This window comes from Rousettus aegyptiacus, unplaced genomic scaffold (genome assembly GCF_014176215.1).
Source record: "Rousettus aegyptiacus isolate mRouAeg1 unplaced genomic scaffold, mRouAeg1.p scaffold_m13_p_6, whole genome shotgun sequence".
NCBI classification, from domain to species: Eukaryota; Metazoa; Chordata; class Mammalia; order Chiroptera; family Pteropodidae; genus Rousettus; species Rousettus aegyptiacus.
The window spans coordinates 49,402,847-49,422,150 of record NW_023416309.1 but is presented as its reverse complement, the minus strand read 5'-3'; the positions used below and the strand labels follow the sequence as shown (position 1 = coordinate 49,422,150).

Genomic DNA, 19,304 nt, shown 5'->3' with positions numbered 1-19,304 from the left:
GCTCATAACAGCATTATTCACAACAGCCAAAAGATGGAAACCACCCAAACGCCCATTGATGAATGAAAGGATAAACAAAATGTGGTGTTTACATGCATGGAAATATTATTCAGCCTTAAAAAGGAATGGAATTATGATTCATGCTACAACATAGATGAATGTCGAAGACACTAATGTTAAATAACTCAAGCCAGGCACAAAAGGACAAATACCGTCTGATTCCACTTACACGAGGTGCTTAGAACAATCGAATTCATAGAAATGGAGTAGAGTGGTGGGTGGTTGGGAGAGTTATGATTTAATGGGTACAGATTTCCTGTTTGGATGAGGAAAACTTTCCGGACATGGGTGGTGGTGATAGTTACGCAACAACTTGAAGGTCCTAAATGCAACTGAACTGTACACTTAAAAATGGTTAGAATGGTAAATTTTATGTTTTGTATATTTTTTACCGCAATGAAAAAAATTAATTCATCCCTTTGAGGCTTGGTTCACCCTGCCGCACACCCAACCAGACCTCGTGTCCTGCGGTAGTTATCCGTTTCATCAGTCTGGACCAGCAAAGACATTTTGTGCATGACTGTGTGAGCGCGCATGTGTGTATTTCTTTTCACAGAAACCCCAAGAGGGAATAAATGGAATAGTCGTTGATCCATTCGTTCAACAAGCATGGAGTGTCTACTCTGTGCTGTGTACTATATTAAACCCGGGGACAAAGGACCTCCATGGCGGAGTAGAGCTATGCCGAGGAGGGGGCGGAGGAGGATGGGGAAGGGGACTGTCCTCAGAGGTGGTGGCTTTTGAGCTGGCTGCTGAAGAACGAGTAGGGATGAAGTAAAGAATAGTTGTTGGGAACAGTTTTTGACAAAACGTGATTAGAAATGATAGCCTGGTTGGGAAGACAGGGATGCTGCTCAAATGCCTCGGCCCTGCAAGGTGGTGACCTCGGGCAAGCTACTTACGGTCTCCCAATGACAGTATCTGCCGCTTGGATCCTTGTGAGGCTTAAACAGGATAAAGTTTGTAAGGCAGCTGCCTTGCTGCGGGCGCCCCTCCTCACTGCCTCAGCTGTGGCTGGGGAACCCTCTGAGCCAAGAACTGGTTGAGGAATTATAGTAGAGCAAGCCCTTCTGGAGTTCAGTGCTCTGTGTCCCTGACACCTTCACCCACGCACTCAAAGGGCTCAGTGCGCCTCCACCCTGCTGAACTTGATGGGAACACCCACCACCAACACCCACCACCGAGACTCCTGGATGGGGGTACTCAGTTTGGTTTCGGGGATGTCTGCAGAACAGCTCACTGCTGGATCCTACAGGTCTGGGGTAAGGTGGGGTGGGCTATGGGGTCGACTGTAGCACTTGGAAGGTTGAGACTGAGCTGAAAACCAGCTCACCTCATCCCAGGGGCCAGAAATCCAATGAATTAGAATTTGAATATGAGTGGCCCTTCTGTGGAAGTTGCAAAGCAACTAAAGACACAGGATTAAATAGCACCCAGGTTGGGGAAAGTGGGTATGAGAGGGGAGGCAAGACTGAACTTGTTGGTTTTAAGCCAAGTTTCAGTTTTGTTCTTGGAAAAGGCAGTGAAATCCCATTTTAAATTCACTCTGCATAGATTTCTGATTGATTTTTGTCTAGAGGCTCTAGGATCTGCCAAGTCTCCATCAATAAAAAGGGCTGGAGCCAGTGGGGGAAATGGGAGAGACAGGCATGAGCTACTCCCTCCCACCCCTCACAGGGCCTGCAGAGACAGGGTGCAGTTACAGGAAGTGCTTACTGAGATGGCCACCAGAGGACTTGCTAGGGTAAAGCCCTGTCCAGTTAGAACCTTAGGAAAGCCAGAACTGAGGGATGTGACAAAGCACAGGGTTTGGAATCAGGAATCCAGATTTCTGAGTCCCAGATCTGAAAGAGAGATTACTTGGTGACTTACGAAAGGCCCCTAACTTCTTTGTGCCCTCATTTGTAGGATGGAAATAGCTTAATCCCTACCTTTTATTCTTAGTGACTTCAGCCAGAGCCAGCCTCGCCTCACCCCTTCTGGGAGAGTCAGCTCACCCCAGCTGAGTGGGGCTGGACTGTGTAACCTTGTCCCATGGCCCTACTGACTGCTAGAGCTGGAATCTGGCCAAGAGTGACCAGTCACCAGATTTAGGGCTGATTTCAAAACGATGAGCTGCACAGATTCTGAGAATTTGAAAGGAAACCCTTGGTCCTCTCTTCCCCATCTGGGTTTCTACCACCCCAGCAACCCCTCCCCTGGTGGCTACTGCCTCCTGCTCTCCACCCTCCTCTGAAGCACCCTCCCTTTTCGGCACTGCCCAGTCCCCTTGCCTTTTAGAGTGCCTGGGCCCTCAAGCAGGCAGGTCCACCTGTCCGGCCTCACCAACTCCACTCCCGGCCTCTCCCGTTTGGCTTCAGCAACACAGAACTCGTTTGTTAATCCCGAAACGGCTCACCTCCCTGCCTTTGTCCCTGCCGTCCTGTCTGGAAAGCTGCGCTCTGCCGCCTTTCCCGTCATCTCACTAGCTCTAACTTGTCTTTGCAAACTTAGCTCAGCCATCACCTCTCCTAGAAGACTTACAAGGCTGAGCCAGGTAGTTCAGGGCCCACCACTGGGTTCCCATAACCCCTTGTGCTTCAGTCACATCAGGGCACCTACCTGGGCTGCTGTCATTGTTCCCTGGTCTTCGTGCTCTATGTGATGTTAACAGACACCCTGGCCCTTCCTATGAGTGCTAGAAAAGTTTTGTGAAGAAACATCTGGAAGCAGGAGACCTGGGTTTAATGTGTTCTTTTTTAGCTGTGTGACATTGGGCAAGTTATTTAACCTTCATAAACCTCAGTTTCTTCAACCATATAGTAGAATAATTATCTCCACATCACAGGATTATTGGGGAAATTAAAGGCCTTAGCACTATGCCCAGCTTGCAGCGAAAGCTTCCTGGACGTTAGCTGCTAATACACCTAAGAAAAATATTTCTAAGACTGCTGGGGCAAAGGTCTCCGAACATCAGCGCTAAATCTGCTGTTCCAAGAAGTCTTTTGGAAAACAGCAGGAAGAACCCAAATCTCCCTTAAGTGTTCCTTCAAGGAAGTTGGGGAAGGCCTGTCCTGCACAAACCATAACTGAGATGTTCAAGTGAAAACCGAAAAGTTTAAGGGAAAACAGGGATTTCCTTCGGGGGCAGACGGGGGAGGACTTGGGTTTGTTGAGACGGTGGACGGACAGATGGCAAACGATGAAGGACAGAAGTGTGGCGCTTGGTGGCAGCGGCGCGCGGTGGAGTTAGAGCCACCACCGAGCGTCCTGTGGAACAGAGGCCACCCCGCGCAAGGCGGCCGGGTGCCGCGCCGCCCGGGAACCGGCTCTTGAAATTCTGACCCTTCTCAGCAGAGCCTGGAACAGCGTGGGCTCCAGCCGAAGGCAGCAAGGAGCCGTTTCACACGCCCTCGCGAGTGCAAGGCAGAGATTGCCCAGAGCGGCTGCGAGAGGGTGGGAGAGATTCACGCAGAGCTGGGGCGGGGGTGGGGGGCAGGGTTCTGTTGTCCCCACCCTTTTCTCCTTGCCGCCCCTCGAGGAAGGCCAAGGGCAAAAGCGCGCTCGCCCAGCGGTCAAGCGGGAGGCGCTCTACGCACGTCCCTGCCTCCCGCCCAGGCCTCAGTCTCCTCCTCCGGGCAGTGGGTTGATTGATATCCCTGCAGCTGGAAGAACAGCTCCCGAAGGCCCGCCCAAGCCTGCCCCTCCCCGGGGCCTCCCCCAGAGTTCGGGCACATCCCGGTCTCGTTCCCTCCCGCCGCCCCCGGGGCCTGGACGCGAAGTCGCTGCCAGGCGGGGAGCCGGCCCGGCTGCGCGGGGACTTGCGCGCTGAACGTCCGCCCGGGTCTGCGGCGGAGCTGCCCCAAGGGCGCGGCACGGCGGCCGGGGCCGGGGTCCGAGCGCCCTGGGCGCGGCAGCCGCGCCGGGAGGTCGGGCGGCGAGCGTGACCTCACGGGGCGGGGCCAGCGCGGCGCCCGGGGCGCGGAGCCGAGGCCGGAGAGCGCAGCGCCGGAGCCGAGCGGCCGGGAGCGCACGCCGAGGTCCCGATGGAGCGGTACAAAGGTAAGGGTGCAGGTCCCCGCGCGGCGAGCACCCACCGCGCTCCCACCGCGCACTGAGCGGGGAAGGAGAGCGAGGGGCGGCGGGGGCGGCGCCGCGTGCGCCTCACGCCCCGCTGGGACCCAGGTGAGAAGAGCCGCCTGCGCCTTCCAACCCCTGACCGGGGCCGAGGACCCGGACCGCAGCTGCGCCGCGGCCGGGCAAGTGGGCTCCCCGGTGTCGGCGGCCGCCCGGGCCCTTTGAGCCGCCCAGGCGCGGAGCGGGGTCGGCCTGGCGGAGCTCCTCACCTGTTGGTGGAGAGAGGGTGCGCTTGGCCCCTCACCGTCCAAACCCGGCCGCCTCGGAAAGATGCTGGGGGCTCAAGAGGCCCCGAGTGAGGTCGGAACGGTGCGGGGCGACTTTGGGGGGAAAGGGGCGAGTTGTCGGGTCCCGTCGCCCGGGCTCCAGCCGGAGCGGAGGGCTTCCTGCTGACTGCAAGAAAGAGCCTGCTTGGGGATGCGCTTTGGAGGTGGGGTGGGTGTGCAGCCCTGCTCCCACCTTGGTCGGGCCGCCCCAAGCGCCCAGCCGCTCCGATAACCGTCTCCGAGGGAGCTGAACTGGGCGCCCGGCAGGTGGAGCGCGTGGAGGCGTCCTGGCCCGAGGGCTTAGCTCAGTGCGCAGCCGAACAAGTTTTGGATTCGGCCGGAGCCAGGGATCTTGGCCAAACCCTGGTGGGCGGGCCGGCCCAGGTCGTGCCCGGTGCCCAGCTCGCACCCGTGCTCGGAGCCCCGGGACTGAAGTCTAGAAGTCTCGGATTGCAGATCTTTCGGGAAAGGAGCTGCCCCTTAAACGGGACGCTGCCGGTGCCTCTTTACCCCCCTTTCTTTTAGGAAAGTCTCTTGCACTTTCTTGTCCTGGACTCGGTCTCTGCCAAACCTGACGGAGGAAATACCGTTTCTATATTTATTTTCCCCTGGGAGAGAGTAATAGACAAATGCTCCGATTCCCAAGGAATCTCGCTCCCAGTAGTTTCTCTTTACTGAAGTTGACATTAAGGAAATTTGGGGGACTGGCTTTAGTTTCCTCAACTAGCTGTGTCTTTTGATTTTTCCCATTGCTTTTTCTCATCTGGGTCACCTGGTTACAGGTGAGGGCGAAAGACCTAAATCCTAGACAGGGCTTCAAGTGTAAATAAAGGGTCTTTGCCAAGAGCAGGGAAGACAGGGTTAAATTAGTTGGCACCCTTCAGTTTCTTTCTGTGAACCCTCCCTGGAGCCTCTCTCACATTTCTAACAGGTGGGGATGTTTTGTTTTGTTTTTGTCTTAAATTTTGCTGCGATCAAGTCAGTTTTGTGCCTGCATGACTGAGTGCACCCTTTCGAAGTCTCAGAATGCTTGAGGAAGCAGCACTCTCTCATAAAGTGGCAGGTCGCTGCTCCCTCCCTACACCCCTTCTGCCTTCTCCCCGCTTTGTGAGCGACCCTCACAGGGAATTCAGGACCCGAGTTCCCCTCCCTGACAGGAAGCGGTCGTCCCTGCAGTCCCTTTCAGCTCAGGGTCTGCCATTCCTGAACCGTGTTCGCTGCAGGATGCAAGAGCTACTTTTTCAAATCAGGATAATAATAGTTCTAAGTTAGAGCAAATTTGGGGTCCACTTTCCAAACATGTAGTTATCATCAGAAGGTTTTTGTATTAATAGCTTTTGACTTGGCCCTTGACCTGAGAAAGGCTTCTTCCTTATCTTTTCCTCCTGAGAGCTTAAAATCCTCCCACCATGGAAGATCAGTTTAAGGCTTTTTGCCAACTGAAGGAAACTTGGTTTCCAGTTCAGAGTGTTTGTTTTTACTAACACGTGTATCTGCCTCATCATTTAGCAGTAAATCAGACACAGAGTGATAACTGGCTATATTCCAGAGTTATCTGAATTGCAGAGGCTAATCCAGCTTATCTTTCAGTATTTGACTCCAGAGAAAAATCTCCATTTCAAGTCTACTGGTGAATGCTACCTATATGATACTATGTACCTTTCAGCTGAGGAATATGGGGTTCCCCCGCCCCCGCCATGGAAAATTCCCCATTGTTCTGAGAATCAAAATGAATTGTGCTTTGAACACTTACTGAATTAAAATGTTGGTCTGTGAAAAATCAAGCGTGTTGGGGCCCAGCTGCAATTAAGCAGTGCAACTCTAACTAGAATCTTAGTTTCCTCTTGCTTGTCAGAGATTGAGGGCCTGCCCCTTTTTAAAGTAAGATTGGATAATTATGGAATGACTAGGTATAGTGGATTTAACAACAGAGTTAAATGGAAAAGCAAAATTTAGTTGGGCTGTCAGAACTTATGTAAAAATTGTGAAGAATTATTTGTGATCCTTTTAGAATTTGTTATTGAAATGCCTCATTCGATGTTCCTAAATTCCCAACTTTGAGCTCTGCCTCTCCCAAGTAGGTAGACTGTCTCATTACTGTCTTCGGACTCCCAAAATGTTTTCTCTGAGTTGAAAATCTTATCAAGCAGTTACTGTAGGAGAAATTGTTTTCTCCATTCCCAGCCTTCAGGTTACCTATAGTAGTACATCCCTAAAACTAGCTTATCATTTGTAGGCTCTGGCCTGATTTTCCATTGTTTTGTGGGAGGTAAAGAGATGTCCTGAGCTAAAGAATGGTGGGACTATCACCCTATGTCTAATACAGAGATACATCCAGTCTTTCTCCCCATTTCTTCTAAAGCATTCTGCTGGACTGCTGTGGCTTCTCAAGCAAAAACAAGAGTGGGGTATCTTCCCAGAGGGAGCTTTTGTGAGAGTTGTCATTTAAAGTGATGGTAGAGTTGCTATATCTTGTATGTGAATCTCTTTGGTGTTGTATAAGCAGTGCTAAGGTCTACGGGGTGCCCCGAAATGTTCCCATCCTTGGATGTTTACGTATTTGTGACCCTCGGAAGGGCATCCTAGCATGACTTCTGAGCCCACTGGCTGAACTCACCATGTGGTCAGGGACTCTGGTTCCTGCTGCTCTTCCAGCTGGTGAGTGTGGCTAGGGCCCAAAGTGACTGACCTCCTATCTGTGGATTGCGCTGGGGACGCATGTCCATGCCAGAGCTTCCTGAAATTGCATCACACTTGGATACAAACAGGTACAATTGAGATAGTCACTTTAATTTGGACCATAGTAATTAGGTGAATGCGTAACCATTCTCTTGTGTATTTTTTTTTTTTCCTGAGTGGGATCACCTGATTCCTAGGAGAGGGCACTCAGTTTTAGGTTACTGCAAGGTGCAGGTGAGCTGTGAAGAGGTGAGCCAGTAAAAATACTGGAAAGCCTATATAAAACTCCTGAGATCCATGGTCAGGAAGGACTAATTTCACCTGCAGAGGAATCGTATATTATTTTTCCACGCCTAGGAGCTCAGATTTTTCCCCGTTGAAGTTCTACCTAAGGCAGTGGCGCTTAACCTTAGCCACACCTGGGAACCATCAGGGGATGTATAGGCCCCACCCAAGGAATCCTGAGTTAATTGGCTCAGGGGTGTGGCTTAGGCATCATAGTTTGGAAAGGTCTCCAGGTGATTGATTCTAACCTGTAGCCAAAGTTGAGAACCATTGAAAAAAGATAAGTAATTACATACACACCTTCTTCACCTGGAAAATCATAAGCAAGTGGGGGGTGAAGTGGACACTCCCTTTTTACTCACACGAAGTGCTTTAACTCAATCCTGTGATACCCACAGAATTGTATGTAATTCACCTTGAGCTATTAGAGGCTTTACAAGGCTGTGGGAACGCTGCTTTAAAACAAGTTTCAGAATCCTGAGCTCAGGGTTTGCTCATGGTTGTACTTGACCTTGAGCCCTTCTGACTTTGAAGCTCTTTGTGTGGGAGCCCTCGATGCTTTGGAAGTGAAATAGACTGAAACAGAAATATGGAGAGGTCACCTTTGGTGCTGCAAGGCCAGGCAGGGTGGGGGGATTCTGCTCTGGGCCCTTCCCCTCTTCTGAGGGGGTGGGAGCTCTGGGAACTGGGCTGGTTCCCAGCACAATTAAAGGGCCAGGAGAGGCCAGTGAGCTACAAAGCTTGGGAAGCTGTGCCAGTTTTCTTCCAAATCCCTTTAATGATGGGAAATGTTTCTCTAAAGACTCCTGTCATTCAGAGAGGGGAGACTTTCCCCCAAGCCAAGGGAGGATGGCATGTCTGCTCGGAGCCCAGGCCCAGTGGGGGGGGGGGGATGGGGGAGCAGTCACAGTGCAGCGAAGAAAGCCATGACGGGAACCAGGAGACCCACATGTTCTCTTTCCTGGTGGCCCTTCACTGAGCTCTCCAGGCCTCAGTTTCCCCATCTAGAAAACAGACTCTGGCATTTGTCTGTTTGACTTTCTGAGCACTCTTCAATACTACTTGCCTTGTGGTCGGTGAGGCATCTTTGGAGGGAGGAGGATGTCTTGAGGAGGAGAGGAAAATGAGGGAGGGCATGTGGGTAGCCCAACAAAGGTCAGTTTAGAATTGTGATTCTTATAAATAAAACCAATTTCCTGTTGAGAGCAGAGAGCGGCAGACTTAGTGGGAAAGAGAATGCCATTGGCCATGTTAGGGATTTGTTTCTCAAAGACTTTTGTGTGAATTGGTCTCCAAAGACCAGTGAAGCCCAGAGCCACCCTCTGAAACAGAATTAGTCACTCCCATTTGAGAGACAGGTCAACTGAGGCCTAATGAGATTAAGCAAGGACTCAGGACTCGAGGGCAGAAAAAGGATATAATATCCCTGAGAACTGAGTTGCTAACGGGTAGAATTTCTGTCCTCATAACGACAGGGTTTATTTAGAAAGAACTACTCAATGCAGTTTCAGACTCAATCTTTATCAGCGTATCTTCAGGCAGGAAGGGACTAGCTCGCTGCTCAATGATGCTCCTCAATCTCCGGCACCTTGCCCACGTGCCTCCCCTGCCAAGAAGCCGCCTCCGTGTCCTCTGCATGCTCACTGTGTTAGGTACAGCCTTATCAGTGCCTGTCACATCATAGGTACTCCACAGGTATTTGCTGAATTAATGTCACATCGTCTCACATCGTCTTACGTGCATACGTCTGTTTCTCCTGTTAGACCGAACTCCTTCAAGACAGGGATCTTTCTCCACCAAGTGTCCCTCCTGGTGCACTGCCAGGCACATAGTAGGTGCCTGGGACATGCTCAGGGAATGAACGGATGAATGAATGAATGAATGAATTCCAGGGAGCGAGAGCATGTATCTTCCCATGCTCCGGCCCTCAAGAGCAGACCTGGGTCACAAAGGGAAGCGCAGCACAGTCTCAAAGCCACATTCCAGAAGTGGAGGAGCACACAGTGGCCGCTCAGGGCTTTCCCCACCTGAGCCTCGTTTCTGTCTGTTCCAGCACAGGGGTGTTGCTGTCTGGTGGTACAGAGAAGGCTCCTGCAGGTTTCTGCTTGTGAGTATGAATGAGCCTGCCTGTGCCCTCTGCCGCAGCTCACCTGGCCTCCAGGGCTCCTGAGGGTGCAGACCTGGTTCTGCCCATGCTCTAGGTAGAAGGCCGAGGGATCTCGCGGAGCTGGGCACCAGCCTGGGCACTCAGGGGCTCAGAGTTCTAATCTGGCCTTTGCCACTAACTCGCTGTGCGACCTTGGGCAAGTCAATTAATCTCTCTAGGCTCTGTTTCCTCATCTGGATGAATGAGGATAATGATTACTAACTTGCTTCACTGGCTGCCTCGTGGAATAACTTGTAAGAACTACTGGCATATACTTCAAGAAGGGGTGATGTTAAATTCAGGGGAGTAGATGCCCTGAAACCTCTGTGACATGGTTCTGACCTCACCAGTTCTTGCCTTCTTTGGGGTGGGGAGGGATTCCTCCCAGTTACCTTGGGCACTAGCTGTGGCCATCATGTGCTTTTCGAAGCTGTTGGGAGCTCTGAGTTGCCGATGCTCAGCTTGTTCCCAGGCAACCAAGCTTCTCAAAGAGAGCATCCATGTGTTTCCCTGGATGCCAGCTGGAAAGGCAGTGGGCAAGGCCTCGTGCGGAGCCACCTCCTAGCCCTGCCTGACTTTTCTCTGACGTCTCAGTAAATTGATCCAGGTGAGACTCTTACATTCTAACAAGAACTTCAAGCTTGTTACTAATTTTCTGTCACTTGGCTCTCACTTTCTCCCTAGTTAGTCTTAAACTAACCAAAACCCCATTGAGAGAGAGAGGAGTAGGGACAATGTATAGAAAAAGTAGGAGCCGGCTTTACCCGGGATGCATTGCATCAGACTGATGCAAAACCAGAGTGAGCCCAGGGAAGCTTCAAGTCACGTCTCTTGGTGTTAACTGTGAGGGAGGAGTGGGGAGGGGTGCCAACACCAGCAGCAGCTCTGCTCTGCTGTTTTCTAAACAGACCCCTGAGTTCCCTTCTCACTTCCTTGAGCGCCCCTCGCAGGGACTTCAAAGACAGCTGCAGGCCTGGTGAAGTATGGTGAGCTCTATACAGATGCTCGGGCTCAACAGACTGCAAATCAGCCTTCTGCTGGTGATCAAACTGAGAAAGGAGAGTCAGCTATTAGCTCAGTGAGAGCAACCTGCTGCTTGCCAGAAGGGATCTTTAGAAGTAGCTTTCCCAAGAAGGGCTGCTGACCATCCTGCTTTGCCTGGGACTCACCTGGTTTTCCCACTGAAAGTCCAGGGTCCCAGGAAACCCCTTAGCCCTTGGCAGGCAAGGATGGTTGACTACCCTGTTCTTAGGCCTCAGCTTATTAAAAGGGCCCTCAATCAAGAATTTGGTGTCTCCATAGCAAAGATAAACTGGAGCCAATCATTTAGTCTCTTTGACATGAAAGTAAAAGTTCAGGACTTAGACACTAACAGTTGGTAACTAACCACGAATCACACACACCACTATGTTGCATGGAAGAAGCCAGACGCCCACACACTGCCTGGTCCCATTTATGTGACTTTCTAGAAAAGGCTAAACTGTAGGGAAAGAAAACAGGTCAGTAGTTTTAGAGGCTGAGGTTGGAGGTAGGGGTTGACCACAAAGGGGCAGGACAGAAATTTCTGGAATGATAGAAATCTTTAGTTTTCAAATCTTTATGCTGGTAGCGGTCACGCAGCCTTGGGTATTTATGAAAACTCAGAACTGTGTAGTAGCTTTTTCTTTTTCCCTGTGGCTAAATTATTTAAACCCAGACAGCTGAATTTAAAATACACCCTAGCAGTTTGTGAGGCTGTGGCATGCTGCAGGTGAGGGCTCCGGCGAGTGCACAGTGGCCATCACAGGTTTTAAGAGAGCCTGCGGTCCAGGCGTGCTCATGCCGGCCGCGATTTCGAGGTGCAGCAGAAGAGGGTGAAGAATTTTGGTGCAGAGCGGAAGGACTGACTCCTTGATGGTGTCCTAAGTGCAGGAGACTCTTCCCGCAGGCGCACACAGTGTGATGGTGGACGGTCTCCCTTTACTTAGCTAAGGACAGACGGGTCTCCTGAAGCCCAGGCAGCGATGAGCCCAGCCGGGCCAGGGCATGTGGAAGCCTTAGCTCCAGTTCCCACCCTGGGACTCCACCGCTGCACACACACGGACCGAATGTATTGACTTTGGCAGGCTTTCTTCACGTCTTTTTTTTTTTTTTTTTCCACCAATAGAGTTATTGAATTGGGATTGAGTGCCCAAGTCTGCACCATAATTTTTCCTGGCTGACTTCTTGTTTTTGGCAGTCTTGCTTGTCTAGGCTAGCTAGGGTTGATTTTGACTTCAAGAGGGGAGAGAGCCCATGATTTAGCATAATAATGTGCTTCGTGGCATGTGGCGTTAGGGCTCAGTCCTGGTTCCAGGCACGGGGAAGCCTCTCGAGGCAAGGGCGGAATCAGCAGCCTTCGCCGCGTCAGGCCAGGAGCTGAACGTGGAATCCCGCGAGAATGAAGGGGCCTCACTCCGGTGGTCCTTGCCGAATCTGAAGGTCTTGGTGGTTTCCATTTAAATAAAAAAGCATCACAACCCGAGTTGAATTGGCTCGTTCTTCAGGTGAACTGTGTCTGGCTCTGTGACCCAGAGTGCCGGATCTGCCTTCCCATTGTCCTTAATTACTGCTTGTCAGCGGGCTGGAGAACCTCCATCCATGAGGACCACGTGGGCCCAGATCACTGTCAACCATGATGACACAGAATGTCACAGGTGCAACTGTTCGGTTGTTTGTTTGTTTATGCTTTCAGCACCTGGTCTTCCTAGGTGGTCTCCCATCCGAGTATTAACCAGGCCCTGCTTAGCTTCTGAGAGCATTTCTTCTTAATTGCCAAGTATGTCCAAGCCTCTCGTCAACCTGGAAAGACAGGTCTTCCACCTGTTTGGGGTGTATCCAGGAAGAGTTGCAGAATTGCAGTTGGTGTAGCCCTTAGTTCTAATCATCTCAACTTTTTGGCGGGACCTTGAGGTGTGTGTTGGGGGCGGGGGGAGGCAAAAAAATTTTTTTTGTGCACATTTGAAGTGAAACTCCCCTGATACATAGTCAGGCCTGGGTTGTGGATGGATGGTCCACATAGGAAGGGCCAGGTTTGGGGCAGCCCAAGGTCCTGTGTGGCAGCCCCTTCTAGCTCAGTCTTTGAAGAAATAGAGTTTGAGTGCGAGGATGGGAGAGCTGCAGAGGAGAAACCAGGGATGCACAGCTGGGGAAATTCCAGGTACTTCCTTACCTGGATCGCAAACCATTGCCGCCATCTCCCCCGGGCCACCCTGGCACACTGGCATCCTTTTGGGTTCTGGGGACTGTCTTAGCCTTCCTGTTGGACCAACAAGCGGGAATCCTGCCATTTCCTTCCATCCTCCACCTCCCTTTTTTCTCCCCTAGTTTTTATACAACAGGATTTATTCATGTAAACGGTATTCAAGTCCCCAGATGGGGGGAGAAAAAAAATTGTGTTGAATGAGCTTATTGTTCAGAGATTTCAGTGACTTCTTTTATTTCATACCCACAGTCCTAGAACATATTGAGCTGATTTGCTAAAATTCAAACACGGTCCTTCCGGAAGGGACTCTGCTAGGAGGCTGGGACTTATCGCGTGGCACGTTTGCTCGGGGCATCTCATCTTCGTTTTTACGGTCTCCTTGGAGGCAAATATTTTCAGCTACAATCTCAGACTCCTCGTGAGCTTGAGATGGCCACCGCCCTCCTGCCCTTTGCATTGTCAGGCCCCTTGTGGCATCTCCTTCTAGCAGTTGACAGAGGCCCCTGTGGCTTCCGCTTGGCAGTGTCCAGCACAAGCAGAAGGAAATAAAGAGTGGTGACATGGCAGATCGTGGGCAGAGGCAGCAATTATCAGCTTCACGCCTGGCGTTCCAATGCCGGGGGCCGCGGGGCTGGTGCTGGCCAGGCGTGGCGCCGCCGGAGTCCGCGTCTTTTAGCCGAAGTCCCTGCAGTCGGCATCGGCTGCAGTCGTGGCTGAGGACCCGGGTGCGTGTGTGACGGCTGAGTGTGGCAGTCTGGATGGCTGAAGCCCAGGTGCTTCGTGTCCACTCCGGGGGTCTGGGAAAGCCACCGCGGGTGGATGCTTAAGCCGGGAGAGGCTCCTGCCCCACTGGAGATGGTGGGAGCCTGTCTCTGGTTCGGGTCGGTAACGTTCCAGATGCCCTGAAAGTTAGTCTGCGGCAAAGCAGCTCGGGTCACCGACAAGACTTGTCACACGCGAGCGCGGGTGTAGTCGGGGCGCGCAGGCTCACGGCCACTCCCCTGCCTGCGGCGTGTTCACCCTCGCTCTCTTTTATTCATTTATTCTCCCCTTTTGGCTTTCTCCCACTTTCTCACTCTTTTTTTCTGCCAATTCCAGTCAGGTCTCCTGGGTCTCGAGTCTAAAAATGGGGTCCCCCTGAGAACTCGAGGCCAGAAAGACACAGAGAAAGCCTCCCCTTGACCTCGGGTCCCTGGGGCAGCCCCAGGCTCTCATTTCTAGTTGCCGTGGCTCAAATCCCAGGCTTCCCCAGGAGGAGCTGGTGACCTCAGACTGGGTAGGGAAATGGGGCCTGCTGTCAGCCAGACCATCTCATTCCCTCCTGGAAGAGGAGGCCTGAGTGGAAATCTGTTTGGCGTGGACCCTGTTGCTTCATCAGGCCCTAGAAAGTGTTGCCGCACGTGGCCTGCTGCAAAGGCCACCTTCCCCAGCCCTCACGGCCGTGTGCTGAGCCCGGGACCTTGCCAGCCATCCCAGCTGGCCCAGTTCACCGTAGCGTCACCGTGATCAGGGTTCCCAGGAAAGAGTTCTAGTCTTCTCTCTCTGGGTCCTTAAACAGCCCCATGGCCTGCTGACCTCGTAGGGGTGGAAGAATCAGTCTCAGCCCTGTGTGGGGCTCCTCCCCCTGCCACCCCGAACTCCCTGGAAATGAGCATCAGAGGACGGCCTGGCATCCGCGCAGGGGGAGCATGAGAACACAGCCACAGTTTGGTTAAAAGTTCCAAACATGAAGGCTCAGCATTGACTAAAATAATTTTTCCCATTGACCTCCTGGCCTCTCAGCGGGCAAGCGTCCATCCCCCGCCCCTCCGATGCTGGTTTGGTGCGTGTAACTGTAAACAGTTCAGGCCGCGAGCAAATCTCTGAGAGTGATGGGATCCAGGTGTCACTCCCGGCTCGCCTTGCCGTTTCCCTTGAGAGTGGGAAAGGCTGTTTTGTTCTTGGAGAAGTTAGTTTGTTCCTTTTGAGATCAAATCCTTCTGAAGCATAATTCCTTCCTGTACTCCCCCCCAACCCCCAGGTCTCCACTCAGGGCTAAAGGAGACTTTGGTGGGAGGGTGGGGGGTGGGCGGACAGGGAGAGAGTCTCTAATTCATTAGTGAATCTCTTAGTGCGAGGGGCTTTGCTTCTCTAACCCCAAGGTAAGGGTCCCAAGGTTCTCAAGCAGGCAGGGAGGCACTGGGTTGATGTTGATACTAAGCAAAGCAGCGTCCCGCCTCCTCTGTGTGAGTACGTGTGGCCCACGACTCAGAGGCCCGTTTCTCGAGTCCAGTGGGACTCCTAACTCAGGCATGGCAGCTGGCAGGCAGGAGCCTCTTGTTCTAAGCAGGAGGCCTCTCGGAGGGTGTAGGTGGCTTTGGGCACTTAATTACCCCCCTTGCCCTACCAGTAGAGCTGGGAGTCATCTCCCAAAAGTGGTCACAGGAGTTGTGTTGGAAAACGCCTTTGGTGGGTTGGAGGGATGTAGGGGCCACCGATCTTGGGGGCCTGACTTCCTCCCCTCCTTGCATCCTTAGAGCCCTAAACACACCTGGGTGATAGGCCCTGTTGAAGGGGGAACAAGCTGATAAGTGCATTCACTTCACCAGGCATGACTTGGGTGCGTGCGTGCGTGCGTGCGTGTGTGGAGAGGAGGTATCAGGTGACCATCCACCCCAGTTTCTTGAAACTTCCTAAAGCTATTTACTTAGTGCCCTCAAAGGATAAGATTGCTGTCCTACAAGATTTACTTTTCCGCTCTGGGGAGGCTAAGGCAGCTTGGAAGAGAGAAAGTGAAAGTGACCCGCACACTGTGACCTGTTGGGGTGAAGTGATTTCCAGGTTCCTAGCTTATCTGTCAAGTCTCACTCAGCCTTGACACCTTGACCCTGACCCCCTGAAGTCCAGCTGCCCGCTGCACCTTGCACAGTCTCTCTGCCCTCTTCCTTGGCCGTCTTGTGTCTGCGCATGTGCATTTCTTCTCTGGCTGGAAAATATAAGGGTCGTCACATTGCTTGGAGCAAAATATTTTCTATAAACGACTTATTTTTCCTTTAAAAAAAATTACCATAATCGAGTGTGAAAGTGGTTCCTTTTCAGGAGGAAACAGCTAGCTGGCAGAGTTCCTGGTGGGGTCTTGGGTAAGATTCCGCTGTGTCACTAATGACTTTTTTTCGGTACATTTCCACCGCGAGCACACTCGGCAGCAGGGAGGTTTTGTGGCTGAAAACTTTTGTCGAGGCAAGAGCGGCAGCGGGAGCAGCTTCCAGCGGAGGCCAGGAAGAGAAGCCTTCGTTTCATTCAGGACAATTCAGACCTGTTTAATGGATATTTCTTATCTGCCTTGGAAGCTTAACTTGGATGCTCATGAACCATTTTCTGTCTAAAATACTCTGTGCGTTTCTCTGAGACTTCAGTACATCTGTGCCTATAGCTAAGGTGAGCCTAGATTTCTGAAGGCCCCGGAACCGGGCCCTCTTCCTCGAGGGCAGACAGTGCTTAGAGCAACGCGCTGTGCTCACTGGGCTGAGTCTGAGCTCCTCCTGTGTGTGACCTGCTCCTCTTTGTCCAGTGTCTGTGGCCATCCCTCACTTGCTCTGTGCCCCAGCCACGGTGGCTTCCTTGTGCTTTCCCGAACTGGGCTTTTGCATGCACTGTTCCATTGGCCTGGAACATTCTTCTCTCAGGGTTGCCTGCCAAGCTTATCTGTCAAGGCTTACTCAGGCTTGACACCTTGACCCCCTGAAGCCTGTAACCCTTTACCTTGTACAACCCTCCATGGCCATGGTCATTGTGTCCATGGTATAGTTGATGTTAAGTCTGTACTCCCAGGAGGCTATAAGCTCCTTAAGAATCAAAAGCCATTATTCATTCCTCTTTGCGTCCACAGCACCTAACCCCATGGGTGGTATATTGTGAGTGCTCAAAGAACTGGAATTGTATGACTGAGAAACGGTTGCTGTCCTCAAGTTTTCTCAGAGTTTGATTACAGCAAAGTTAAGGGCTTCTGTTCACTAGCGGGCGTACTATCAAAGAAGGGAGAGACGTCTACAAAGTCTAAACCTCCAAGGGATTAACATTTACAACACATAAGCAGCTCCTGCACACCAACCAGAAAAAGGCAGACATCTCTATAGAAAAGATGAATAAAGGGTACAAATGGGAGTTTATAGGTGAAGGGGCCTCCATAAAGCTAATGAGCATCTGATGAATCGCTTGGGCTCCTTTAGTCATCAGAGACAAACCAACCAGAATGACCATCCAGGCAGCTGGGAGCAATGAGAGGCTGCAGGATGCCAAGGGTTCTCAAACCCTGCAGAAATATCTTGATGGACCCACATGGGCAGGTTTGAGCCTGATCCTGGCAGCATTATTTGTGGTGGTGGAGAGCGGGAAGCAAGCTCAGTGTCTCTTGGGAGAGTTACAGGTGAACTATGGTGGCGGATGCATGTCCTGGAGATTTATGCAGCGGTAAGAAGCAATGGATTAGATGCCATCCAGCAAGAAAGGCAAGAAGCACAATAGGACATTTGACAATAGCATTGACAGCCATTAAAATTTCATAAAGCGGTACACATGAAGCAGAAACGCAAGCGAAAAGGTCCACATTAGAGAGATCATCTCTGTTGGGGGCGGAGAACAGGCGCTGGGGTCGGACGGGAATTTGACACTATGTTCAATATCAAGGCGGCAGCAGCAGCTACAGAGCAGGGAAGGTGAAGAAAGTCGGGGTGGACCTGTGGGAGGCTCGCCCCCAAATAGAGATAACGCTGGAAGTCAGGAGAGGCAAGATGAGTGTGTCCCAGGACACCCAGCCCGACCCAGGCAGCAGCTGCCAGGAGGCGAAGGGTTCCTTGGGTCCAGAGGGATAGCCAGGCCAGCAAGGTGCAGCCTGCAATGGTATGGGTGCAGGGGGGTGGGGGCAGGGGGCAGAGGACAAAGCTTAGTCAGCAACAGGGAGGATGGAGAGAGAGGAGGCAGGAGAGCTGGACCATGTGAGGAATTTCAGTCTTATTCTGGGAGTTCAGTACCAGCATTGAAATTTAGCTTTCTAGCCTAGTGGCTGCTATCCGCTACGCATGGGTACATTATCACCAGATAGACTGACTGCCTTGGATTCCAGTCTTTTCTATCACAGGAAAAATGCAAACATATCCTAAAAGAATATTCTCCTTCATACTGTTCTGAAGAGGTTGAGGTGCTGCAGACCCATTGCAGTTTTTCACACTTTACCACAGAGGATTCTGAGGGTAAAATTGGGTGTAGAGTAAGCCTGCACGCAGGCACACAGCTCCGTGTGGCAGGTGTGGGACAATTGCCCAAGATTTCTGAATGACGGCTCCGTGTCCTTGCCATCAGGCACAGCCAGGGAAGGAAGGCAGCTGTTTGATCCCTAAACCACCCACAATCTCTGAAATTGCGTCTCCATTTCAGAGGCATTGGATGCCGCATCACCCCCCCGTGTCAGGTCGCAGGGCACCTGATGATGGCTGAAAGTTGCAGAGTTGACACGGGCCTTGTTCATATCCAGCCTGGACACTTTGGCCTCGGGCAGTTACTCTTTCTGAGCCTCAGTTTCGTCATCCGAAAGGGGCCAATTACACTCTTCCTTGGAGATTTGTAAGGACCGAATGAGACCTCGTGCCTAGAGAGCTTTTTAGTAGGTTCAGCACACGATCAGAGCCCCAGAATTGTAGTTATTGGTGCTGGATTGTGGTGGAACGAGACATCGAGCTCCATTTGCCGTAGATCTGCCATGTTTATTTCTGACGCCTGAAACATTTGCTTTCGGTAATGCTGCCGCTAAGGCTATGTGTAGGGAGGGCATGCTGACTCGTGATTTCCTGTTTCTGAACCTATGCCTCAGGCCTCTATCACCCCAACTTTTCCATCTATAATAATCACCTTCTACTCATCTCACAGGTGTGTTAGGAAGATCAATGGAAAACTGCATAAAAATATTTCAAAAACTAGAAAGCGCTGAACCCACATGAAAGGTAATTATTTCAGTGTTGGATTGGGAACTGCAGTTCCAGGCTCAGGGAAGTCCACAGTGTCACCCTAGTCATTGCCGGTTTGTTCCAGACTATTTCCCAGCCCTGGTGTATTTATGGCCAGAAGGCGCCCAAGGGACCCAGGGCTGGGTGGAATCACATTTGAGGTTGGCTCGCGAGTTGAGCTGTTAGATGCAGGATCGTGGTTGACAGTGACGTGAAGGCTCAGTAAGAGATTGTGAGGCTGGCGATATTCAGTCCTGCAGGCAACGGACCCTTCCATGCCAGGGTGCCAGTCTACGAGATGCATGAGATGGTAAGCCCTCTGCAGTCACAGAATGGACACCGCTTGCAGCCCCAGGAGGACATCTGCTTGGGGACATGCTGTCGCTGGGTGTGCTTTGCTGCACCCTCCGGGTCTGGCTGTGGCGTCTCTCCGGGCTCAAGAAACCCCTGGCCGCCTGGCAGCTGCTGCCCGGGTCAGGCTGGGCTTCTTGGGACACATTCATCTTGCCTTTCCTGACTTCCAGCTTCCAGCTCCACCTCTGTTTGGGGGA

The 19,304-nt window shown here is 51.9% G+C and overlaps 1 protein-coding gene across 3 annotated transcripts in view; it reads left to right on the top strand.

Moving 5' to 3' along the window:
• Window positions 1–3,956: 3,956 nt before the first annotated feature.
• Window positions 3,957–19,304, top strand: part of AFAP1L2 (actin filament associated protein 1 like 2) — an 89,126-nt gene continuing 73,778 nt past the window's right edge. Inside the window, exon 1 of one of the 3 annotated variants that reach the window (XM_016146373.2) lies at window positions 3,957–4,101. In XM_016146373.2, the coding sequence (XP_016001859.2) occupies window positions 4,086–4,101 (16 nt within the window). In that variant the 5' untranslated portion in view covers window positions 3,957–4,085. Of the gene's footprint in view, window positions 4,102–9,486; window positions 9,514–19,304 lie in introns of those variants that run through there. The other 2 variants (XM_036222308.1, XM_016146372.2) reach the window with 2 other exon arrangements.